Source organism: Eschrichtius robustus, chromosome 12 (assembly GCF_028021215.1).
Source record: "Eschrichtius robustus isolate mEscRob2 chromosome 12, mEscRob2.pri, whole genome shotgun sequence".
In the NCBI taxonomy this organism is placed as follows: Eukaryota; Metazoa; Chordata; class Mammalia; order Artiodactyla; family Eschrichtiidae; genus Eschrichtius; species Eschrichtius robustus.
In genome coordinates, this window is record NC_090835.1 from 83,284,159 (window position 1) to 83,303,005 (window position 18,847).

General features: G+C 44.8%; 1 protein-coding gene across 3 annotated transcripts in view; it reads left to right on the forward strand.

Moving 5' to 3' along the window:
- The window catches only part of PAQR8 (progestin and adipoQ receptor family member 8), a 39,112-nt gene extending 20,886 nt beyond the window's left edge, over positions 1-18,226 (forward strand). The window contains exons 1-4 of one of the 3 annotated variants that reach the window (XM_068558968.1): positions 4,771-5,285; positions 6,287-6,368; positions 6,939-7,027; positions 13,484-18,226. In XM_068558968.1, the coding sequence (XP_068415069.1) occupies positions 13,503-14,567 (1,065 nt within the window). In that variant the 5' untranslated portion in view covers positions 4,771-5,285; positions 6,287-6,368; positions 6,939-7,027; positions 13,484-13,502 and the 3' untranslated portion in view covers positions 14,568-18,226. Of the gene's footprint in view, positions 1-4,770; positions 5,286-6,286; positions 6,369-6,938; positions 7,028-13,483 lie in introns of those variants that run through there. The other 2 variants (XM_068558969.1, XM_068558967.1) reach the window with 2 other exon arrangements.
- Positions 18,227-18,847: the final 621 nt, after the last annotated feature.

The following is an 18,847-nucleotide window of genomic DNA, read 5'->3' on the forward strand; positions in this document are numbered from 1 at the left end:
ACAACCACAGGACAAAGTTATATGAGATGACATCATTTTGTGACACAAACTTGCAGGAGAAGGGATATTGTTTTGGGTAGATCGGAAGGTGTGGAGGAATCACCCTCTGAGAGGTGCCTTCAGGAATGCGTGAGGTTTTCTAAGGTAGAGATAGGGAGGAGGCCCTTCCAGGTAAAGGGAACAGCCTGGCCCAAGACCTGAAGGGGAATCCCCGTTGTAGGCACACAGCTAAGAAGACCACACTGCAGCCTTGTTCATCATAGCAAATACAGGAAATAACCTGCATGTCCGTCCACAGGAGGATGGACAAATAAATTGGGGTATTTGGAAAATATTCAGCAGAGAAAATGAATCAATTAGAGAATCATGTAGCAATTAATGTGGAAAGGGCTTCCCTGGTGGCGCAGTGGTTGAGAATCTGCCTGCCAATGCAGGGGACACGGGTTCGAGCCCTGGTCTGGGAAGATCCCACATGCCGCGGAGCAACTGGGCCCGTGGGCCACAATTGCTGAGCCTGCGCGTCTGGAGCCTGTGCTCCGCAACAAGAGAGGCCGCGATGGTGAGAGGCCCGCGCGCCGCGATGAGGAGTGGCCCCCACTTGCCGCAACTGGAGAAAGCCCTGGCACAGAAACGAAGACCCAATGCAGCCATAAATAAATAAATAAATTAATTAATTAATTAATGTGGAAAAAACACAAAACATTAAATGAAAGAAAGAAGGCTGCAGGAGGTTAGGTGCAAAATTTATATAAAGGTTAAGAATATCCAAAACAATATATATAGTTTATGGATTTTTATTTTTATTTATTTATTTTTAATTTTTAACATTAATTTATTTATTTTTGGCTGCATTGGGTCTTCGTTGCGGCGCGCGGGCTTTTCTCTAGTTGCCGCGAGCGGGGGCTACTCTTCATTGCGGTGCGCGGGCTTCTCACTGCGGTGGCTTCTCTTGTTGTGGAGCATGGGCTCTAGGTGCGTGGGCTGCAGTAGTTGTGGCTCGCGGGCTTTAGAGCGCAGGCTCAGTAGTTGTGGCACGTGGGCTTAGTTGCTCCGTGGCATGTGGGATCTTCCCAGACCAGGGCTCGAACCCATGTCCCCTGCATTGGCAGGCAGGTTCTTAACCCCTGCACCACCAGGGAAGCCCTGGATTTTTAATTTTATGATTTTTTATTATATTATTACATGTAGTTATATAATTTTACAATCTCATAATGTTTTCATAAGAAAACAGTGGGAATGAAAAACACCAGGTTCAGTGTATAGTGGCTGCTGCTGGGGAAGAAGGAAAGGAATGAGTGATTATAGGAGGCTAGGTCCCAGTTACCTGCATTATAGACATAGATGATACATACAGGCACACGTACGGTCATACATATATATACACACACATACACATATATACGTACATGCATATATTTATATTTATATACATGCATATATATATTTTTTAATTGACGTATAGTTGATTTACAATGTTGTGTTAGTTTCTGGTGAACAGCAAAGTGATTCAGATACATATATATATATATATATATATACATTCTTTTTCATATTCTTTTCCATTATGGTTTATTACAGGATATTGAATATAGTTCCCTGTGCTATACAGTAAGACCTTGTTGCTTATCTATTTTATGTATAGTAGATTGTGTCTGCTAATCCCAAACTCCTAATTTATCCCTCCCCCGCCCCTTTCCCCTTTGGTAACCATACATTTGTTTCTATGTCTGGGAGTCTGTTTCTGTTTTGTAAATAAATTCATTTGTAGCATATTTTAGATTCTACATATAAGTAATATCATATGGTGTTTGTCTTTCTGGCTTACGTCACTTAGTATGATAATCTCTAGATCCATCCATGTTGCTGCAAATGGCATTATTTCATTCTTTTTTATGGCTGAGTAGTATTCCATTGTATATTTACCTCATCTTCTTTATCCATTCATCTGTTGATGGACATTTAGGTTGTTTCCATGTCTTGGCTATTGTGAATAGTAATGCTATGAACACTGGATGCATGTATCTTTTCAAATTAGAGTTTTCTCTGGATCATGAATGTATTTTAAAATCTGAAGAAGGGCTTCCCTGGTGGCACAGTGATTAAGAACCTGCCTGCCAATGCAGGGGACATGGGTTTGAACCCTGGTCCGGGAAGATCCCACATGCTGCGGAGCAACTAAGCCCGTGCGCCACAACTACTGAGCCTGCACTCCAGGGCCCGTGAGCCACAACTCCTGAACCCCGGGCGCCTAGGGCCCATGCTCTGCAACAAGAGAAGCCACCACAATGAGAAGCCCGCGCACCGCAACGAAGAGTAGCCCCCACTCACTGCAACCAGAGAAAGCCCACGCACAGCAACAAAGACCCAACGCAGCCAAAAATAAATAAATTAAATAAATAAATTTAAAAAAAAACCTTTAAAAAATTTTTTTTAAAATAAAATCTGACAAGATTTTATTTTTATGTAAATATGACATAAGATTTGACAAGCAATTGTTTGTCGTATCATCCTTTATACTTTTCTGTATATTTGAAGTATTTTGTAATTTCAGAATGAAAGAGAAAGTCACAGGGCACGTTTAGGAATAGTAAATGGTATATAGATCCGTGGTTTTCAAACTTTAACGTGACCCTTAGTAAGAGATCTATTTTATTTTAGGAACCAGGAGTTTCATGACAGTACTTATCCTTAATGTGTGAGGTGCACCCTGACATGTTCTGTTCCCTTCACTCTGTTTCGTTCTTCATGAAATCGACAGTGGATAATGTTGAGGATGTGGATCAGGGCAGGGAAGACTTTGACGGCAGCCTCAGGGATTTGAGCTTTACTTGGCAGAGAGGAGAGGGCTCCTGGCAGCTTTGGGGCATTATCCTCATCAGAGCTGAACTTTAGCTAAATCAGAGATTGGAGGAGGCAAGGTCTGTTAGGAGGTTATCATCATGGTTTAGCTGGGACAGTGTACCAGCCTGCAGGGGAGTGAGAGAAGGAATATACTGCAATTAAAAAAAAAAGGAGGGAGGGCAGGATTTGATGACTGGAATGTGAGGGAAGGAGGAAAAGGAGAAATTTCACTTTGATTTCAAGGCTTGGTGACTAGGAGATTGGTCACACTGGTAACAGAACTAGGCACAGCCGAGGTTTGATTTTTTGTTTGTTTTTTATTTACTTTTTTTGGCTGCGCCGCTTAGCATGTGGAATCTTAATTCCCTGACCAGGGATGGAACCCACGCCCCCTGCAGTAGAAGTGCGAAGTCTTAACCACTGGACTGACAGGGAAGTCCCAGCAGAGGTCTGGTTTTAAACACGCAAAGCTTAAGATGCTGATGGGATCTCCAGATGGATAAAGTGAAGTCTTGTTGAGGTTAAAAGGCACGGATACAACATGGTCTCATAATGTTGATGCCTTTTTAAAGCAGTACACAGTACTGGTGAGGGAAACAGAAAAATTCGATGTCATCAGGATGGGGCTGGGTGGCAGGCTTGGAGTACTCCAGGGTAGAAGCAAAGGGGCTGGCACGTTGGGATGGCAGTGGGGCAAGTGAAGCAGGTGAAGTAAGACAGAAGGGCTGGGGGTTATGAGGAGCCCGGAGCGTGTGAGCTGGGGTGAGGAAATAGTCCAGGTGGAAATCAGGAGCGTTGTGATCAGGAAGGAGGAACGTCAAATCTGAGATCCTGGAGCTCGAGTAACCCCGAGTGAGAAACCACTACCGCCTTGTTGCAAGCCAGGTTGTAATAGAATGGAGATGAAGACCAGAGCAGTGCGACATTTCACAGCTGTTGGTCTGAACTGAATAATCAACTTTTCCGATGAAACTCGCCTGTGGAATAACTAAGGATTTTTAACCAGATCAGCTACTGATTATGAGTTTCTCCTTCATATTGTAGAAAAGGCCACAGTGGAGAGGGGTTCCCTTAGGAGAGCCTCCTGGAATGTCCTGGGTGAGGGCTCTGGACAACATAGCCAGATGTCCCAGCGGGAGCCAGGATTCCTAGCCTGCTGTCAGCTCACAGGCACACGGGTTCCCAGGTCTTATCCAGCTCTTCCTATTCCATTTGTGTTTTATGGGCTTTCATTTTCGGAGACCTAGGTGGCTGGGCTCTTGAGCAGGAAAGTCAGAAGCAGTGCCCCTACCTTAGGGCTGATTCGGTTTAGAGCTGTGAATAAATCACTTCAGTTCTCTGTGTCTTGGGGCAGGGGAGTTCAGGATTAAACACGTACACACTACTATATATAAAATAGATAACCAACAAGGGCCTACTGTATAGCACAGGGAACTATATTTAATATCTTCTAATAACCTATAATGGAAAAAAATCTGAAAAAGAATATATATATATATATATATATGTGTGTGTATGTATAACGGAATCACTTTGCTGTACAGCTGAAACTAACAACATTGTAAATCAACTATACTTCAATAAAAATTATTTTTAAAAAATTAAAAATGCAAATTTTTATATGCATAAAAAAGATAATAGTGGAAACTCGAAAAAAATTCTCCATGCCTCAGGTAGTCTCACAGTTAAGTAACACAAACTTAGATTTTTTTAATGTCTTGAGTGACTTCCTTGTGCAACTCAATGAATTTCACAATTTAATATAAAGAAGGCACACGTACTACCAGCTGCATCATAAGGCTAAGGGGATATAACAGGTTGTGATTAATTCTGCTTGAGTCTGTTGCTAAACTTCACAGAGGAGGTTATAGCTGAGCCTGGATTTGAGAGAGAAGCAGGGTTTGCCAGGCGTAGAGGGGTACTTGGCGATGCGAAGTGTGTGGCTTGTTCGGGGAACCAGGACAGTCTGTTCTGCTTTTTTCTATGCAATGAGAATAAAAAACTAGGTCTCCTAACTCCTGCTCCAATGTTCTTTTACTTTATTTTTCTTCCGCCTCAATGTTCCTTTACTTTATTTTTCTTCTGCCTGGCCTCCCTTCCCTGCATCTTTGCTTAGGCATTCTTGGGCACAAAAGTACCAATGATAGGAGGAAATAGACTAAAAGTCATCTGGTGATTGGAAATCCGGTGAACAATTTAAATATTGTTATGGATACCTCCCAAGTGGATGAACTACACCCTGATAAACAACATCCAAGTCAGATGTTGTTTCCTGTTGAAAAATCCCTAACATGTTCCTTGTCTAAAATCTCACCGGTTTTACCTTTAGAAGCAAAGAGGGCCAAAGGAGAGTCTTCTTTCACTCTGTTTTTGAACAATCATCCATTGACACATTCTGGGCCACCTTTCCTCTGATAATTGCTGATAGGAGGAATAAAGGATGGGTAAGTCCGTGTTTCTGTCTCAGGGAACTTGCAACCCAGGAGGGCTCTCTGCACACACAGCAGGGAAGTAGCACGTAAGTCCAGACGTTCTGCTAACCGAAACGTGTGGAGTAGGTAGGTAAGCATTCTGGGAGGAAAGAAATTAAGATGACCTGGAGAAAACTTCATGGCCAATGTGGAATTGAACTAAGGCCTTGAGGCTGTCTAAAGAGAAACTGAGAATGAAGCAACCTGCTTGATTCTTGGTAGCAAATAAAAAGCCGAGGTCTTGGGACCACCAGGGGCGTGTACAGCATTAGCTGCAAAGGGGTTAACGTTGAATTGCTAGGAAACGCCGAACTCCTTACACAGCGCACCAACCCGGCTTTTCTTGGTTATCAGATTCTTCTGCTATGGAAAGTACATTTCCAGGATTGATTTCCTGCCAATGGCAATCTGCGGCTCTCTTCGGAGTTCACCTGGGCTGGCCCGGGTCCCAGCAGGTTTGCCGATAGGTGATGAAGCTTCCTACAGGCGAGAGGCTGCATAGCTGAAGCCAGACCATGCTGAATGAAGCCAGTGGTTACACTCTTGTGGAAAGTCCCGGGAGGCTTCCTGACCCCAGGCTTTAATTAACAGGCTGTTCAGACATCAGAGCTTACCTTTACCCAAACAAGCAGTCTCTGAAGGAAAAGGATCACCATACCAGCCAGCCTGGCCGTTGACCTTAGACTGCTCAACACGTTCTAAACTGTTCCCAGCTCCTCCGAATTCTCCCGCTAGAATTAAACACAGATACTACTTACTGCGTGTGGGCGGTGCATTCTGGGTCTGTACTGATGCGTTTTGAAAATAGTACCTGCTCAAGTGAGGAGGTGAGCTGAGATGCGGGAAGGACGGGAAGTAACAAAAAAGAAAATACAAGGAGTCCCAGCTGAGAGTTCCAGCTGGAGAAAGAGAAAAATCCCCAGGGCAGAGCAGCAAATTATAACGCTGTCTTTTCTTTCTCCTGCCCACGTTAGGCGGAGCCACAGAGGAAGACGTTCAGAGGTGGAGGGGTCACTGAGCCCAGGTGACATGTGTTCCTGGCACACTGGCACACAGGTGTGCCTCGCTTTTTTTTATAGGCAGGGTTCAGCTGCGCCAGGTGCCCACAAGGTCGGGGACTGACTCCCTTCTTAACTCTGTTTGGGTTTGTGCGCAGCGGGAAAAGTCTTGCGACAATATTGCATATACTGGTTTTCCCAAGCTAAGAGAACGTGATTGCTGCCTTACCAGCAGATGTTACACAATTTTTTTCGCCTTTAACGCCCCACCCCCAGCCCCATGACCATTAGCTTACATCCGTGCTGGCAAGTATAGCTAGGTTACTCCTGCAGACAAAAAGTGTTGCCTGCCATTCCAGTAAACGGTGAATGTTGTCCACCATCAAGCCCTCATCCACTGCAGCTGCCCCTGCAGTGAGCCCTGAGGGGAATTCAGGGTGGAGAAAAACTGGATACTGGCCCTACATAGTTAAGATGCAAATCGGAGGAATAATTTCAATGAGCCCAGACTCTTGCATCTGCCCATACATAGAAAAGCACTAAAATCATTAACTTGAGATGTCTATTTTTCGAGATTAGCAGTGATCTTGCGATGTTCTGCTACATGTTGTTGTTGTTTTTCCAACAGAAACTCCTATATATCCAGGCTCCTCCCTCACCTCTTTGGAGCAGATCCTCAGAGTATCTGAGAGGCTGACTCCTGGCCTATAGTCCTCAGTAAGTTCCCCGAATAAAACATAATTCTCAACTTCTAGGTTGTGTGTTTTTTCTCTAATCGACACTCCTGACAATAACTTTATTACATGATCTGCTAACTAGTTGAGCTCAAAATCCACAGAATAATACAAATAAGTATGTATTCCTTTATAATGCTGGGGTGTTTTGGCAGCTGGGGGGAGGATGTACTAATTAATTGTACTAATTAATCGTTTTACCAGTTTTTACAAATTTCTGTCAAATATTCCTATTGGTTGCATAGCAGTAACTTCATTTACAAAAGTAGTAAATATTCATCATCAAAAGTACTATAACAATAGTATCGACTCCAGACAAAAAGTAAAATTCCCCTGTCATCCCACCACTTAGCAATGTCTGTATTGATGTTTTGATTATTTGCAATTCCATACCTTTTCTGTGCCATAGGTATATCTTTACAAAAATGGGATGCATACTTTTAATTTGCTTCTTCCTTGTACTAATGTCTTCCATTCATGTATTCATTCAGCAAATCTTTGTTGAGCATCTACTATGTGCTGGTCAGTCACTGTTCTAAGTGTCGGGGAGACTGCAGTGAGAAACAAATAGAGCACATATTTATGTCCTGCGTATCTCTCCATAACAATAAGTGTAATATATCTACATAATTATTTTAATGGGTGTGTAGTATTCTATTGTATAGATTTATCATCATTAAATCAGATCTCCCATTTTTGGATGTTGAAATGCTATTTGTTTTTTAGGTTTTCTTAAATATGGAGTGGTTATGCATTAACGGTTGGTGAATCTGAATCCATGTTAAAATTGTCTCTGCTCATAATAGGATTCTGCTGGTACTGCCGCTTTTTAAAATATGACTTTATAAACAGTGGTATGATACTTGGCAGATGTGGCTGCAAAGATCAGTGTGGGCCCAGCAGCCTCTCACTTGATGGATGACTGAGGAGGTCCTGGGGTTGTCTGAGGCCATTGCAAGTCTACCTCTGTCTCTGGTCAGACCAAAGGCTGCTCACAGCAGGGTTCCAGGCCTTATAAATGGGTATCAAGCTGGCATTTTGGCTGCTGTTCCTTCTCAGCCATTTATGGTTTTGCAGCATTGTGGGAGGCTGGGCTTCTGTGGATTCTGGAAGCGTTTCTTCTGCCCTCTTTGATGGAAATTGCTGCTCTTTTGTTCTCTGTCCAGCAACCAGCAGGCCACCTTCCTGACATCTGCATGAGGCCGTGACACGAGGTGATGTCACAGGATCTGTTTGTTGGTGACTTCAGCACACTGCTGGATCTTTAGCACGAAGCAAAACATAGTCCAGATGAACTACAGAATTTCTTAGCATTAGAACTTGTAGAGATTATACCCCCGGATTTATGGACAAAGACACAAGTATAGAGAAGTTGAGTGATGTGCCTAAAATCCCATAGTCAGTGGTAGAGCTGGAACTGCTAATTCCTCATCCAGGGCTTCTCCAGGGAATCAGCTATTCCAAGTTTGTGGTCAGTTCCCATAGGGCCCTTGTAATAGATCAGGGAACACCATTGCTTTAGAGTCCTCTATTTGGCCTCCGGATAAAATGTCATCAGTACCAAACTATGTCCGTTTCGCAAACATGGAGCTTTTAGTTTTTTTAGATGGCATACTCTAGATGTAAAACTATTAGCATTATTAATAGTTTTAAAGGAGGACCTGAGATAAAACTTTAAGATTGGACCCCTAAAGAGTCCAAGGCATGATGTAACATTTTATAACACTTTTTTGTGAATGTTAACTGAATTCATGGTGCAGATGTTGTACTCAAGAAATAGAACTTTTAATTCCAATCCCATTATAATCTAAATCTAATTAAAGCTCTTAATAAAGCAGTTGGAAGAATCCCAGAAATGTAACTAAAAATATTATATTCCTTTTCAATTTTCAAAGATTGCATTAAAATCAATTATAAGGTAGAAAAATATATATATATATTACTAAATTATAATCCTTCTGTGTGTTCTTTAGTTCAGATATTGCTGGTACTTTAATGTGCATGGTTTGCCTTTTCAAAGCATCATTCAGCTACTGCCCATTTTATCATTATCGACTCTCTTTTTTTCCTGAGAGGTAGAGAGACAGGAAATCGTCTCCCACCCACCCTTATTTATGAGGAAAATGACCCTGAGTAGCTGAATGTCTTGGGCATGGCCACATAGCTCATTGTATAGAGCAAATATTAACAGCCAGACTTCCCGACTTGCAAACCATTATTTCTTTTTTTCCCTTAACCTGGCAGAACAAAAGGAAATTGATGCCGTACGTCTGGGCCTAAAGAACTATTTGTTCAGTAAATCATGATTAGGTGTATGATTATTTTATATGCCACATATCATCTTAGACATAGGAACTTGCATGCCACACAGCCCCTGCCCTTAAAGCAGCCGGGTGTGGTGGGAAGTGAGCTCATCACCAAGGGTCAGGGCCCCAGGAGAGAAGTGTGATGGGGAGGCAAGGCCAGGGTAGGTGGGAGCTGGGGCGCCCTCATCCAGCCTGGGGTTAGGAAAGCCCACAGGCAGAGCTGGCGCCTGGGCAGAGTGTTGATGAGCTGGGGTTGCTGGAGCTGCCCTTTTGTGCAGAAGCATACAGGGGAGACAGAGTGTTGCACCTTTGAAAAACTCCCAGTGTTATGATCCAGGCCATCCAAGTGGCCTGGGTGTGGCCTCTGGGAAAGGAGGCTGGAATAGGAACGGGGAAGGAGGTCTACAGAAGGGCCTGTTTGCACATTCGGGCTGAGAATTTGTGTGGTAGACAATGGTGCGCTCTTGAGGGACTTTGAGGAGGGGAGTAGTGATCAGTCTCCGCTTTTAAACTATCCCCGTGAAGTGGTTTGGAGACTAGAGGGCGGGTTTAGGGATGTGAGGTGGGGGAACCACCTCTTGAGGAAGAAAGGTCAGTTATGAGACCGCTGTTTTCCTCATCAACACAAGTTCATCTTGAAGGCCCAAATCAAGGGGAAGCGGTAGAAATGGAAAGGACAAATGGATTCCAGAAACGTTGAGATAAAATCAACAGGCCTCCATGACTGATTAGAGGTAGGGACGGGTCAAGTCTGGGCTGAAGGAGGAGGCTGAAGAGGTTGGGTTTGAAACGCCCGTGGGATATTCAGTTGGACAAAACCAGAGCTGCTGGATATTTGAATCCAAGCTCAGGAAAGATCTGGCTGGAGGCATGTATTTGGGGATCCTATGATAACAGGGCCTGGCTGAAGCCAAGGACATGGCAGAAGTGTCTGTGTGAGAGGTACCAGAGGCAGAAAAGGGGGCCGATGGTGGAACCCTGGGGACAGATGCCGCAGTTGACAGGGTGATGGGAGAAGAAAGCAGAGGCGGGACCACAGAGGGCAGTGTCACTTAAGCCAGGAGAGGAGGTGCTGGTCTATAGCATGAGTCCCCCGAGCTCACGTGACATAAGGATTGAACAAGCAAAAACTCCAGGGATGAGAAACCTCCCCTCTTCCTTCTGCAACATCAAACCTAAACTCACTTTGCTAATGCCACGCCACCCACCGCACTCACTTCCTCCTTTTTCCGCATCGGCCCCTCTGCTCGTGGGCCCACAGAGGCCATAGCATCCTGGGTCGTGTTCTGCCCCTTTCCTGGAAGGCCCGCTCCTCACCCCTTCACATGTGTAAGTCCTATCCTCCCAGGCCCAGCACAGGCCTGTGTCCCCCTCGGCCACCCCAGCCGCCCCGAGCAGCTCTGCTCCGTAGAGGCCTGTTTGTATTTCTCTCCACTTAACACTCCGTTACGTGCGGTCTGGTGGTGGCTGTTGATTCGTGAAGTTTGACTCTTCTTGTAAGCGGCTTGAGGTAGGTGGTCTTATTTTATTCTTCCTCTGTGGCCTTGGTAGCCTGGAATATTGTTGAGCAGACAATCCTTGCTCTGAAAAAGCTCTATGGTTGATGCACATTCTTTTTTTTTTTTTTAATTTATTTATTTATTTATTTTTGGCTGTGTTGGGTCTTCATTGCTGCACGCAGGCTTTCTCTAGTTGCGGCGAGCGGGGGCTACTCTTCATTGCGGTGCATGGGCTTCTCATTGCGGTGGCTTCTCTTGTTGCAGAGCACGGGCTCTAGGCACGTGGGCTTCAGTAGTTGTGGCACGCGGGCTCAGTAGTTGTGGCTCGTGGGCTCTGGAGCGCAGGCTCAGTAGTTGTGGTGCATGGGCTTAGTTGCTTCACGGCATGTGGGATCTTCCTGGACCAGGGCTTGAACCTGTGTCCCCTGCATTGGCAGGCGGATTCTCAACCACTGCGCCACCAGGGAAGCCCAAGTTAAACATTTGTGAGGGCTGAAATTTATTGCATACATATTTGGGTTCTCAGGAGAGGCAAGTCCAAAACCACTTGCTTTCCAGAGCATAATTAAAAAAAAAAAAATACACACACAGTCTTTGCAATTAGATTTCATTAAATTTAGGCCACATGTTAATTTTGTTCAGCTCTTAAGATTTCTCAGGATAGGGCTTCCCTGGTGGCACAGTGGTTAGGAATCCGCCTGCTAATGCAGGGGACCACAGGTTTGAGCCCTGGTCCGGGAAGATCCCACATGCCACGGAGCAACTAAGCCCGTGCGCCACAAGTACTGAGCCTGCGCTCCAGAGCCCACGAGCCACAACTACTGAGCCCATGTGCCACAACTACTGAAGCCTGCGCGCTTAGAGCCTGTGCTCTGCAACAAGAGCAGCCACCGCAATGAGAAGCCCATGCACCGCAACGAAGAGTAGCCCCCGCTCGCTGCAACTAAAGAAAGCCCATGCGCAGCAACAAAGACACAATGCAGCCAAAAATTAATTAATTAATTAATTATAAAAAATATTTCTCAGAATATGCCTTGGTTTTTACCAACCTGATTGATGACCCATTTGACCTTGAGGTTCAAGTAACTATTGCTTATCTCAGATTTTCAAGTTCCCAGTGAAATTAGTGGGTAATTTAAGATTAGGTGCTCAAGAAATGTAGGCTCTCATTAGTAATATCAACATTGATAATTTTTGTATTTCAGTGTAATACTTCATGCTAAGTAAAATACATAAAAAAGCTTTGTATGGTTGAAGAGTGCTTGTGTCTATGCCAGTTCAAGACGATATTCGAGACTTGATTTGGAGTGGTTTACAAGATCCCTCATTTAAAGCGCCCTCTTGTGTCATTACAATGATGTGCAACTCTTCAATGGATGGCGCCAAGGGACAGAATAGTGAAGGGTTGGTCTTCACCAAGATGGTTCCAGCCATTGAAAGGAGCATATGTGACAGAAATGCTGGCTGGTGGGTAAATGTTGTGGTAGTAGATTGCAGAAGTCTCTTCTGATTGATTGCATTTTCTCAATAAAATAGGAAAAATGTTAGACTGAGTGAGGATGGATGAAGAAGTATAGGAGATTTGAAGAGAGAAAAGTACTAGGTTCCACTAGGAAGACATTGGGATAATAGACAATGAATATACAGCTAGATCTTTTCATGTCATTAAATACATTCACAACATATTTCTATTGTTTGCTCACAATTCTGTTTTACGGCTTAAATTATGGTTCTATGATTTTTTAAAACCAATTTCCTATTGTTGAACAAGAAAGTTCTTTCCAATTTCTTACTGTTATAAATAAAATGGAACAGTGTCTCTTGCTATACCATTCCTTAAAAAAAAAAACACTTAAACTTCGTACTGATAGAGCCTGTCTGATGATTACATTTTTTTTTAATTTTAGCGATTTTTAGTGAGTTTGTGGCTCACTGTGATTTTTTAAAATTAATTATTTAATTAATTAATTTTTGGCCATGTCGGGTCTTCATTGCTGCACACGGGCTTTCTCTAGTTGCGGCGAGCGGGGGCTACTCTTTCATTGCGGTGTGCAGGCTTCTTATTGCGGTGGCTTCTCTTGTTGCGGAGCATGGGCTCTAGGCACGTGGGTTTCAGTAGTTGTGGCACGTGGGCTCAGTAGTTGTGGCTCATGTGCCCTAGAGCGCAGGCTCAGTAGTTGTGGTGCACGGGCTTAGTTACTCCGCGGCATGTGGGATCTTCCCAGACCAGGGCTCGAACCCATGTCCCCTGCATTGGCAGGCGGATTCTTAACCACTGCGCCACCAGGGAAGCCCTGATGGTTACATTTTATTATCATCTAGCAAACTCGAAAGCTTTAAAGGCACCCTCACTTACCTTCTAGATGTCATTAAAATGGGGTGGCTGACATTCCCATTTTACAAGATGTGACTTTGCCTCACTCTGTAGTGAGTAGTAGAGACAAAGTTAGAATGTCAGAGCAGTAAGCGATCTTGGTGCAACTCTATTATCCTACATACAAAAAAAAAGGAGGCTCAAAGAAGTTGTCTGCAGTCCCGCCTCCCCAGCTGCACTAGAAAACCCATAGTTCCCTCACAGTCTTTGCTCAGCACCCCCTCACCGCATCTTTGCCCATTTTACTCTGTTTCCTGTAGGTTGCATCCCCGTGTAGCCATGACGACTGCCATCCTGGAGCGTCTGAGCACCCTGTCCGTGAGTGGACAGCATCTGCGCCGCCTGCCCAAGATTTTGGAGGATGGGCTGCCCAAGATGCCCGGCACCGTCCCAGAGACCGACGTGCCCCAGCTCTTCCGGGAGCCCTACATCCATGCTGGGTACCGCCCCACCGGCCACGAGTGGCGTTACTACTTCTTCAGCCTCTTTCAGAAACACAACGAGGTGGTCAACGTCTGGACCCACTTGCTGGCGGCTCTGGCCGTCCTCTTGCGGTTCTGGGCCTTTGTGGAGGCCGAGGGCCTGCCGTGGACCTCTGCCCACGCCCTGCCCCTGCTCCTCTACGTCCTGTCCTCCATCACTTACCTCACCTTCAGCCTCCTGGCCCACCTGCTGCAGTCCAAGTCCGAGCTCTCCCACTACACCTTCTACTTTGTGGACTACGTGGGCGTGAGCGTTTACCAGTACGGCAGTGCCTTGGTCCACTTCTTCTACACCTCCGACCAGGCCTGGTACGAGCACTTCTGGCTTTTCTTCCTGCCCGCAGCTGCCTTCTGTGGCTGGTTATCTTGCGCCGGCTGCTGCTACGCTAAGTACCGTTACCGCAGGCCTTACCCAGTCATGAGGAAGATCTGTCAGGTGGTGCCGGCGGGGCTGGCCTTCATCCTGGACATCAGCCCCGTGGCACATCGCGTGGTTCTGTGCCACCTGTCTGGCTGCCAGGAGCAGGCGGTCTGGTACCACTCCCTCCAGATCGTCTTCTTCCTGGTCAGTGCCTACTTCTTCTCCTGCCCGGTTCCAGAGAAGTACTTCCCGGGTTCCTGTGACATCGTGGGCCACGGGCATCAGATCTTCCACGCTTTTCTGTCTGTCTGCACACTGTCCCAGCTGGAGGCCATCCTCCTAGACTACAAGGGGCGACAGGAGGTCTTCCTGCAACGCCACAGCCCCCTGTCCATCTACGTGGCCTGCCTCTCCTTCTTCTTCTTGGTCGCCTGCAGTGCAGCCACTGCAGCCTTCTTGAGGCAAAAAATCAAGGCCAGACTGACCAAGAAAGATTCTTGAGGCTGGCAGGTGGGGCGTGGTGTGGAGCTGGCCTGATATGATTTGGGGAAAACTTGAATCAACAGTAGGAGTTGACTTTTTGTTTTTTAGAGCAGGCTTTTAAATGAGTACATATTTCCAAGGGTGGCTATGGCTATGGCATTAGGAAGCCAAAGGGTCCAAGAGTTTTGCTGTTATTGTTGTGAATGAAAGTATTCCTTTATCCTCTGGGTTGTAGCCTTACGAGACACAGGAAGGGAAGGGACCTTGGCTAAGATTCATCGGACACTGAATTAAGAACCATCGTCATGGCTGAAAATTTAGTAGAATTCTGACTGTGGCCTCCAGGGGCAAGGCCTGGTCTAAAGGGATGATCCAACTGGACTGGAAAAGTTAGGAGGTGGCTGGACCACACTGTATTGAAATGAGCATTCTTCTATGATGCTGGTCTTTGGTAATTGGGTACATTGGCCCAAGGACCCGATTTCATTTGGATTTCAGATTGTCCGGGGTGGAGAAGTCAGAATCTTCAAGAAGATTCCGTAAAACCCTCAGACATCATGAATTACTCGGTTCGTCTGACTTCTGGTCCCTTCTCTGGCCCACTCTAGCACTGACCCTTTTCTCAGGATGATGTCTTCCTGGCTGTTTTCTCCCAAGTGCTGTTCAGTCCCATCTGTACCTTGCATGGTGATAGAGAGGACGATGAAGCAGTCATACTTCCAGGAAATGCTTGGATCCATGTGGACATTCAGGAAACTTACTCTCATATAATACTAATGGAAACAGTAGTAGAAAACACAGTGCCAAGAGCCATCAGAAGGTCCAGCCGGCAAGCATGGATACCGTTTGGTGTCATGGGACCCTTCTGTTTTATACCTGTGCATTGCAGGATTACTTGAGATCTATTAGGGCTGCCTTACATGCCAGAAGGTCTGGAGCTTTTTCCAGAGCATCTTCTCCAGATTTTGACCAGCATGTTCAAAAAGCCCCTGGTAGAGTGAATTGGTTCTAAGAGTCCCACTAGGGATCTGATTATTTCAAGAGGAACTCAAGGTCCAGCCTCTTAAATAGACGCTGCCGCATGAAGGACCCGCATAACTACCCTAGTTCAGGGTCCTCGGGGAGGCAGTTGTACCTCAGCTTAGAGCAGCTTAAATTAATCAAGCCCCAGGACAGGCACATGTGTGCATTCATGGTGGATTGGTCCCCGAAGGCTCCTTTGGGTGAGGATGGTGAACTGGGCACCCTGTAGGCAGAATGTTCTGTTTAGGACATAGTTGCCCAGCAGCTTCTATGGGATGGGGGGGGGGGCTTGCGGTTGATGTGTTCTGGCCACGCAGCCCCCCTGAGGACTGCCTTCTGCACTGATCCAGTGAAGGGAGCTGCATTGGAACCCTCCCCAGAGGCTGTATTTCCTGTCAGTATAAGGCCTCTGTTTACTAAAAAGGGAGGTGGGTTTTCATTCCAGTTTGATGAATCTCCTCTCTTCCTAGATTACTTTGTCGTCTTCATATCTTTGTTTTCTTCCTTTCTCTTGAGAGATGCGTAGGGTTTGTGCCTTATAAGTGGAAATGTACAACTTAATACACTTAATACATGGCCACATGGAATTTTCAGTTTGGGGTTATAGGGATAAGAAAAAAAGAATTAATTGCCTTCTAACCCATGGATGAAAAAACTTCAGAATACCAGAATTGCTTATCCATCAGAAGACTCTTTCAACCTGTATTTTGGAGGGAAAAATTCAACTGAGGCTTTCCTGTAATCTTTATATCAAGAAAGCGTATGTCGGGACTTCCCTGACAGTCCAGCGGTTAAGACTCCCCACTTCCACTGCAGGGGGTGTGGGTTCGATCCCTGGCCGGGGAACTAAGATCCTGCATGCTGTGGAGTGGCCAAAAAAAAAAAAAAAAAAAAAAAGCAAGCATATGTCTTGTCAGTTATGTTGTTTTCCTAGATGGATTTCTCCTGGGAATCCTCAAATACCTGAACTTCTGTGCTACCCAAGTGTCTTACACGAACTTCTGGCATCCAGGCCAAATTCACCGCCAATAAAGTTAGCAACACCAAACCGGTTGAACTGATGAACAAGGGAATGGAAAGTTGTGTCAACACAGTGCAAGTAGAGGGTCAGTTTAAATGGAGATGAGAAAGTGTCTGAAATGTCTGTAATTATGGATTCAGAGGCTATCTTCTTTTAAAAATTGGAAGGGAGATGTAAGTCAAGCTCTTGCATGTAACCGTGGTGGTCATGGTGAGCAGAGATCTTTAGGCCAAATGCAGGTATTTTTTAAGGGAGAAAACACAAGGTACAGCAGTGATCCTCCAACGCCATCCGCAGACCAGTGCCAGTCTGCACACTTATTGGTCTGTGACAAGATAAGTACAGAGAGACACTAAACTCTTAGATATGAACATAAAATTCATAACATTTTGATTTTAATTTACCCAAGTATTGGTCCCTCAAGTACTGGAAATTAAAAAAAATTTTTTTCACCAGAGATATTTGAGAAGTGTTGAGGGACTACTTTCTGGTTAGAAATTCCAGTATCTCATGAGAAATAGAGAAACAGGAGATGCAGGCGTTTTTAAATACTCAGACTCTTAAGGGGTTAAATACTCCTTTTAAAATATTTTCATTCAAACGATTGAATCAGTAAGGAAGAGACCTAGTTTGTTTAAAAGGAATAATAAGTATTTGATAAAGGGGATGGTTCTTCTTATTCCACCAAAGCCAAAAGTTGACATCTATTGGAAATTCTCCTGTTATTGATCTCTTTTTTACTAAGGCTTTCAACCTATTAAAATGTAAATGCCTCTGGGGAAAAAAAAAAACAAAAACTAAACTAAACTATTAGTCATTTATGTCTTGGGAATAAAATGGGTATTGTATGTGGCCCGCTACTCAGGGCAGAGAGAGGGAATAACAGGATGCAGCGAATTGGGGACCTATTTGCCTGTTTGTTTCCCTCTTGCAAGCACTTCCTGACCTATATTTACTAGGGAGCTAATGTTAATACTCTTCAGATGTTAGGGTTTCATCTCCCACCTTGGCTGAAAGTACCTCACTCAGTAACTCTATTCTCAGTCCTCTACTGGAAGCTTGAAACAGTAGGCGCTCAAGCCATGGAATGGAGGTAGTTCTTTCCTGCCTCTGTTGCCCACCTGTTCACCAGTTGTACCCCGATGCTTGAAAACATTAGGTTCTTCAGTTGCCACGCTGTACTTTCAAATGGGTCCTCCAGATGGTGCTCATGTCTTACTCAGAGAAGGCATGGCCATTGTCCCCAAGGCCTCCGCCTAATTTTGTTGTTCCTAGGGTTTTGCTTGATTGCTTGGCAAAGAAAAAATAGAACTATTTTCTGTTTATATAAATCTCCTTACACAAATGACCATTTAACAGATTTTGTAAATGCATTATTGTACTCTCAACAGCTACCTTGTGTCTTTGACAAGGCCTGTCTTAAAGAAAGGTTTTACCTAGACAGACATTGCCAGAAGATCAGGACACTTCATAGCCACCTAGAAGTAGGAAAGTATAAAAGCTTTGAAAAAAATCTCCATACCCAAAATCGCAAAATATGCTCCCCCTCCCCCAAATCCCCACTTGTGAGTAGATCAAAATGGGTCCCCTCCCCAAAAGCTATGGAGTTGATTTCTCTAAGGATTTTCAATCTAATTGAATAAATAGTTCAATCTCATGGACAATAGTGTTAAATATTCCAAACTTTTGAATTGATAGACTGTATTTTTTGAAACCTAAAAATTATGAACTGTACTTCTGTTATACCGTAACAGGTACTATGGTTGTGAAATGTGGCACCTATCAACCAAAGGATTCTGTAGCCTTAACTATTAGATTTAAATAGCTGTGGAAAAGGTGATTCTACGATCACCATAACAGGAAGAAAACAGCATTCTCTGGCTAGAGGCTCCACTGGTAGAATTATGGATACCCCTCTTGCCCAAATCCTTTTTATCACCAGTAGGGACCCTGGGCAGTTTACAAATACTTCTGTTGTCACTGCTAATAGTTTAACCACTCTTCAGTTACTGATTTAGCAAGTATTTATGAGCATCTCTTGGTAGCAGACTCCATGTTGGCTCAGGAGATAACCACAGTGAGGGTAAAAAACCGGGACCCTCCATGCTAACGGAGGACCAGTGTCTTCCCACCTTGGGCCATGATAGGGGCCCCTCTCCAGGACTTGGTTCCAGTCACAGCCTGAGGGCCAGTTGGCCTGCCAAACCCACGGGAGGCTGGGACCTGCTTTGGGCCAGCCCCTTTTCAAAAGGAT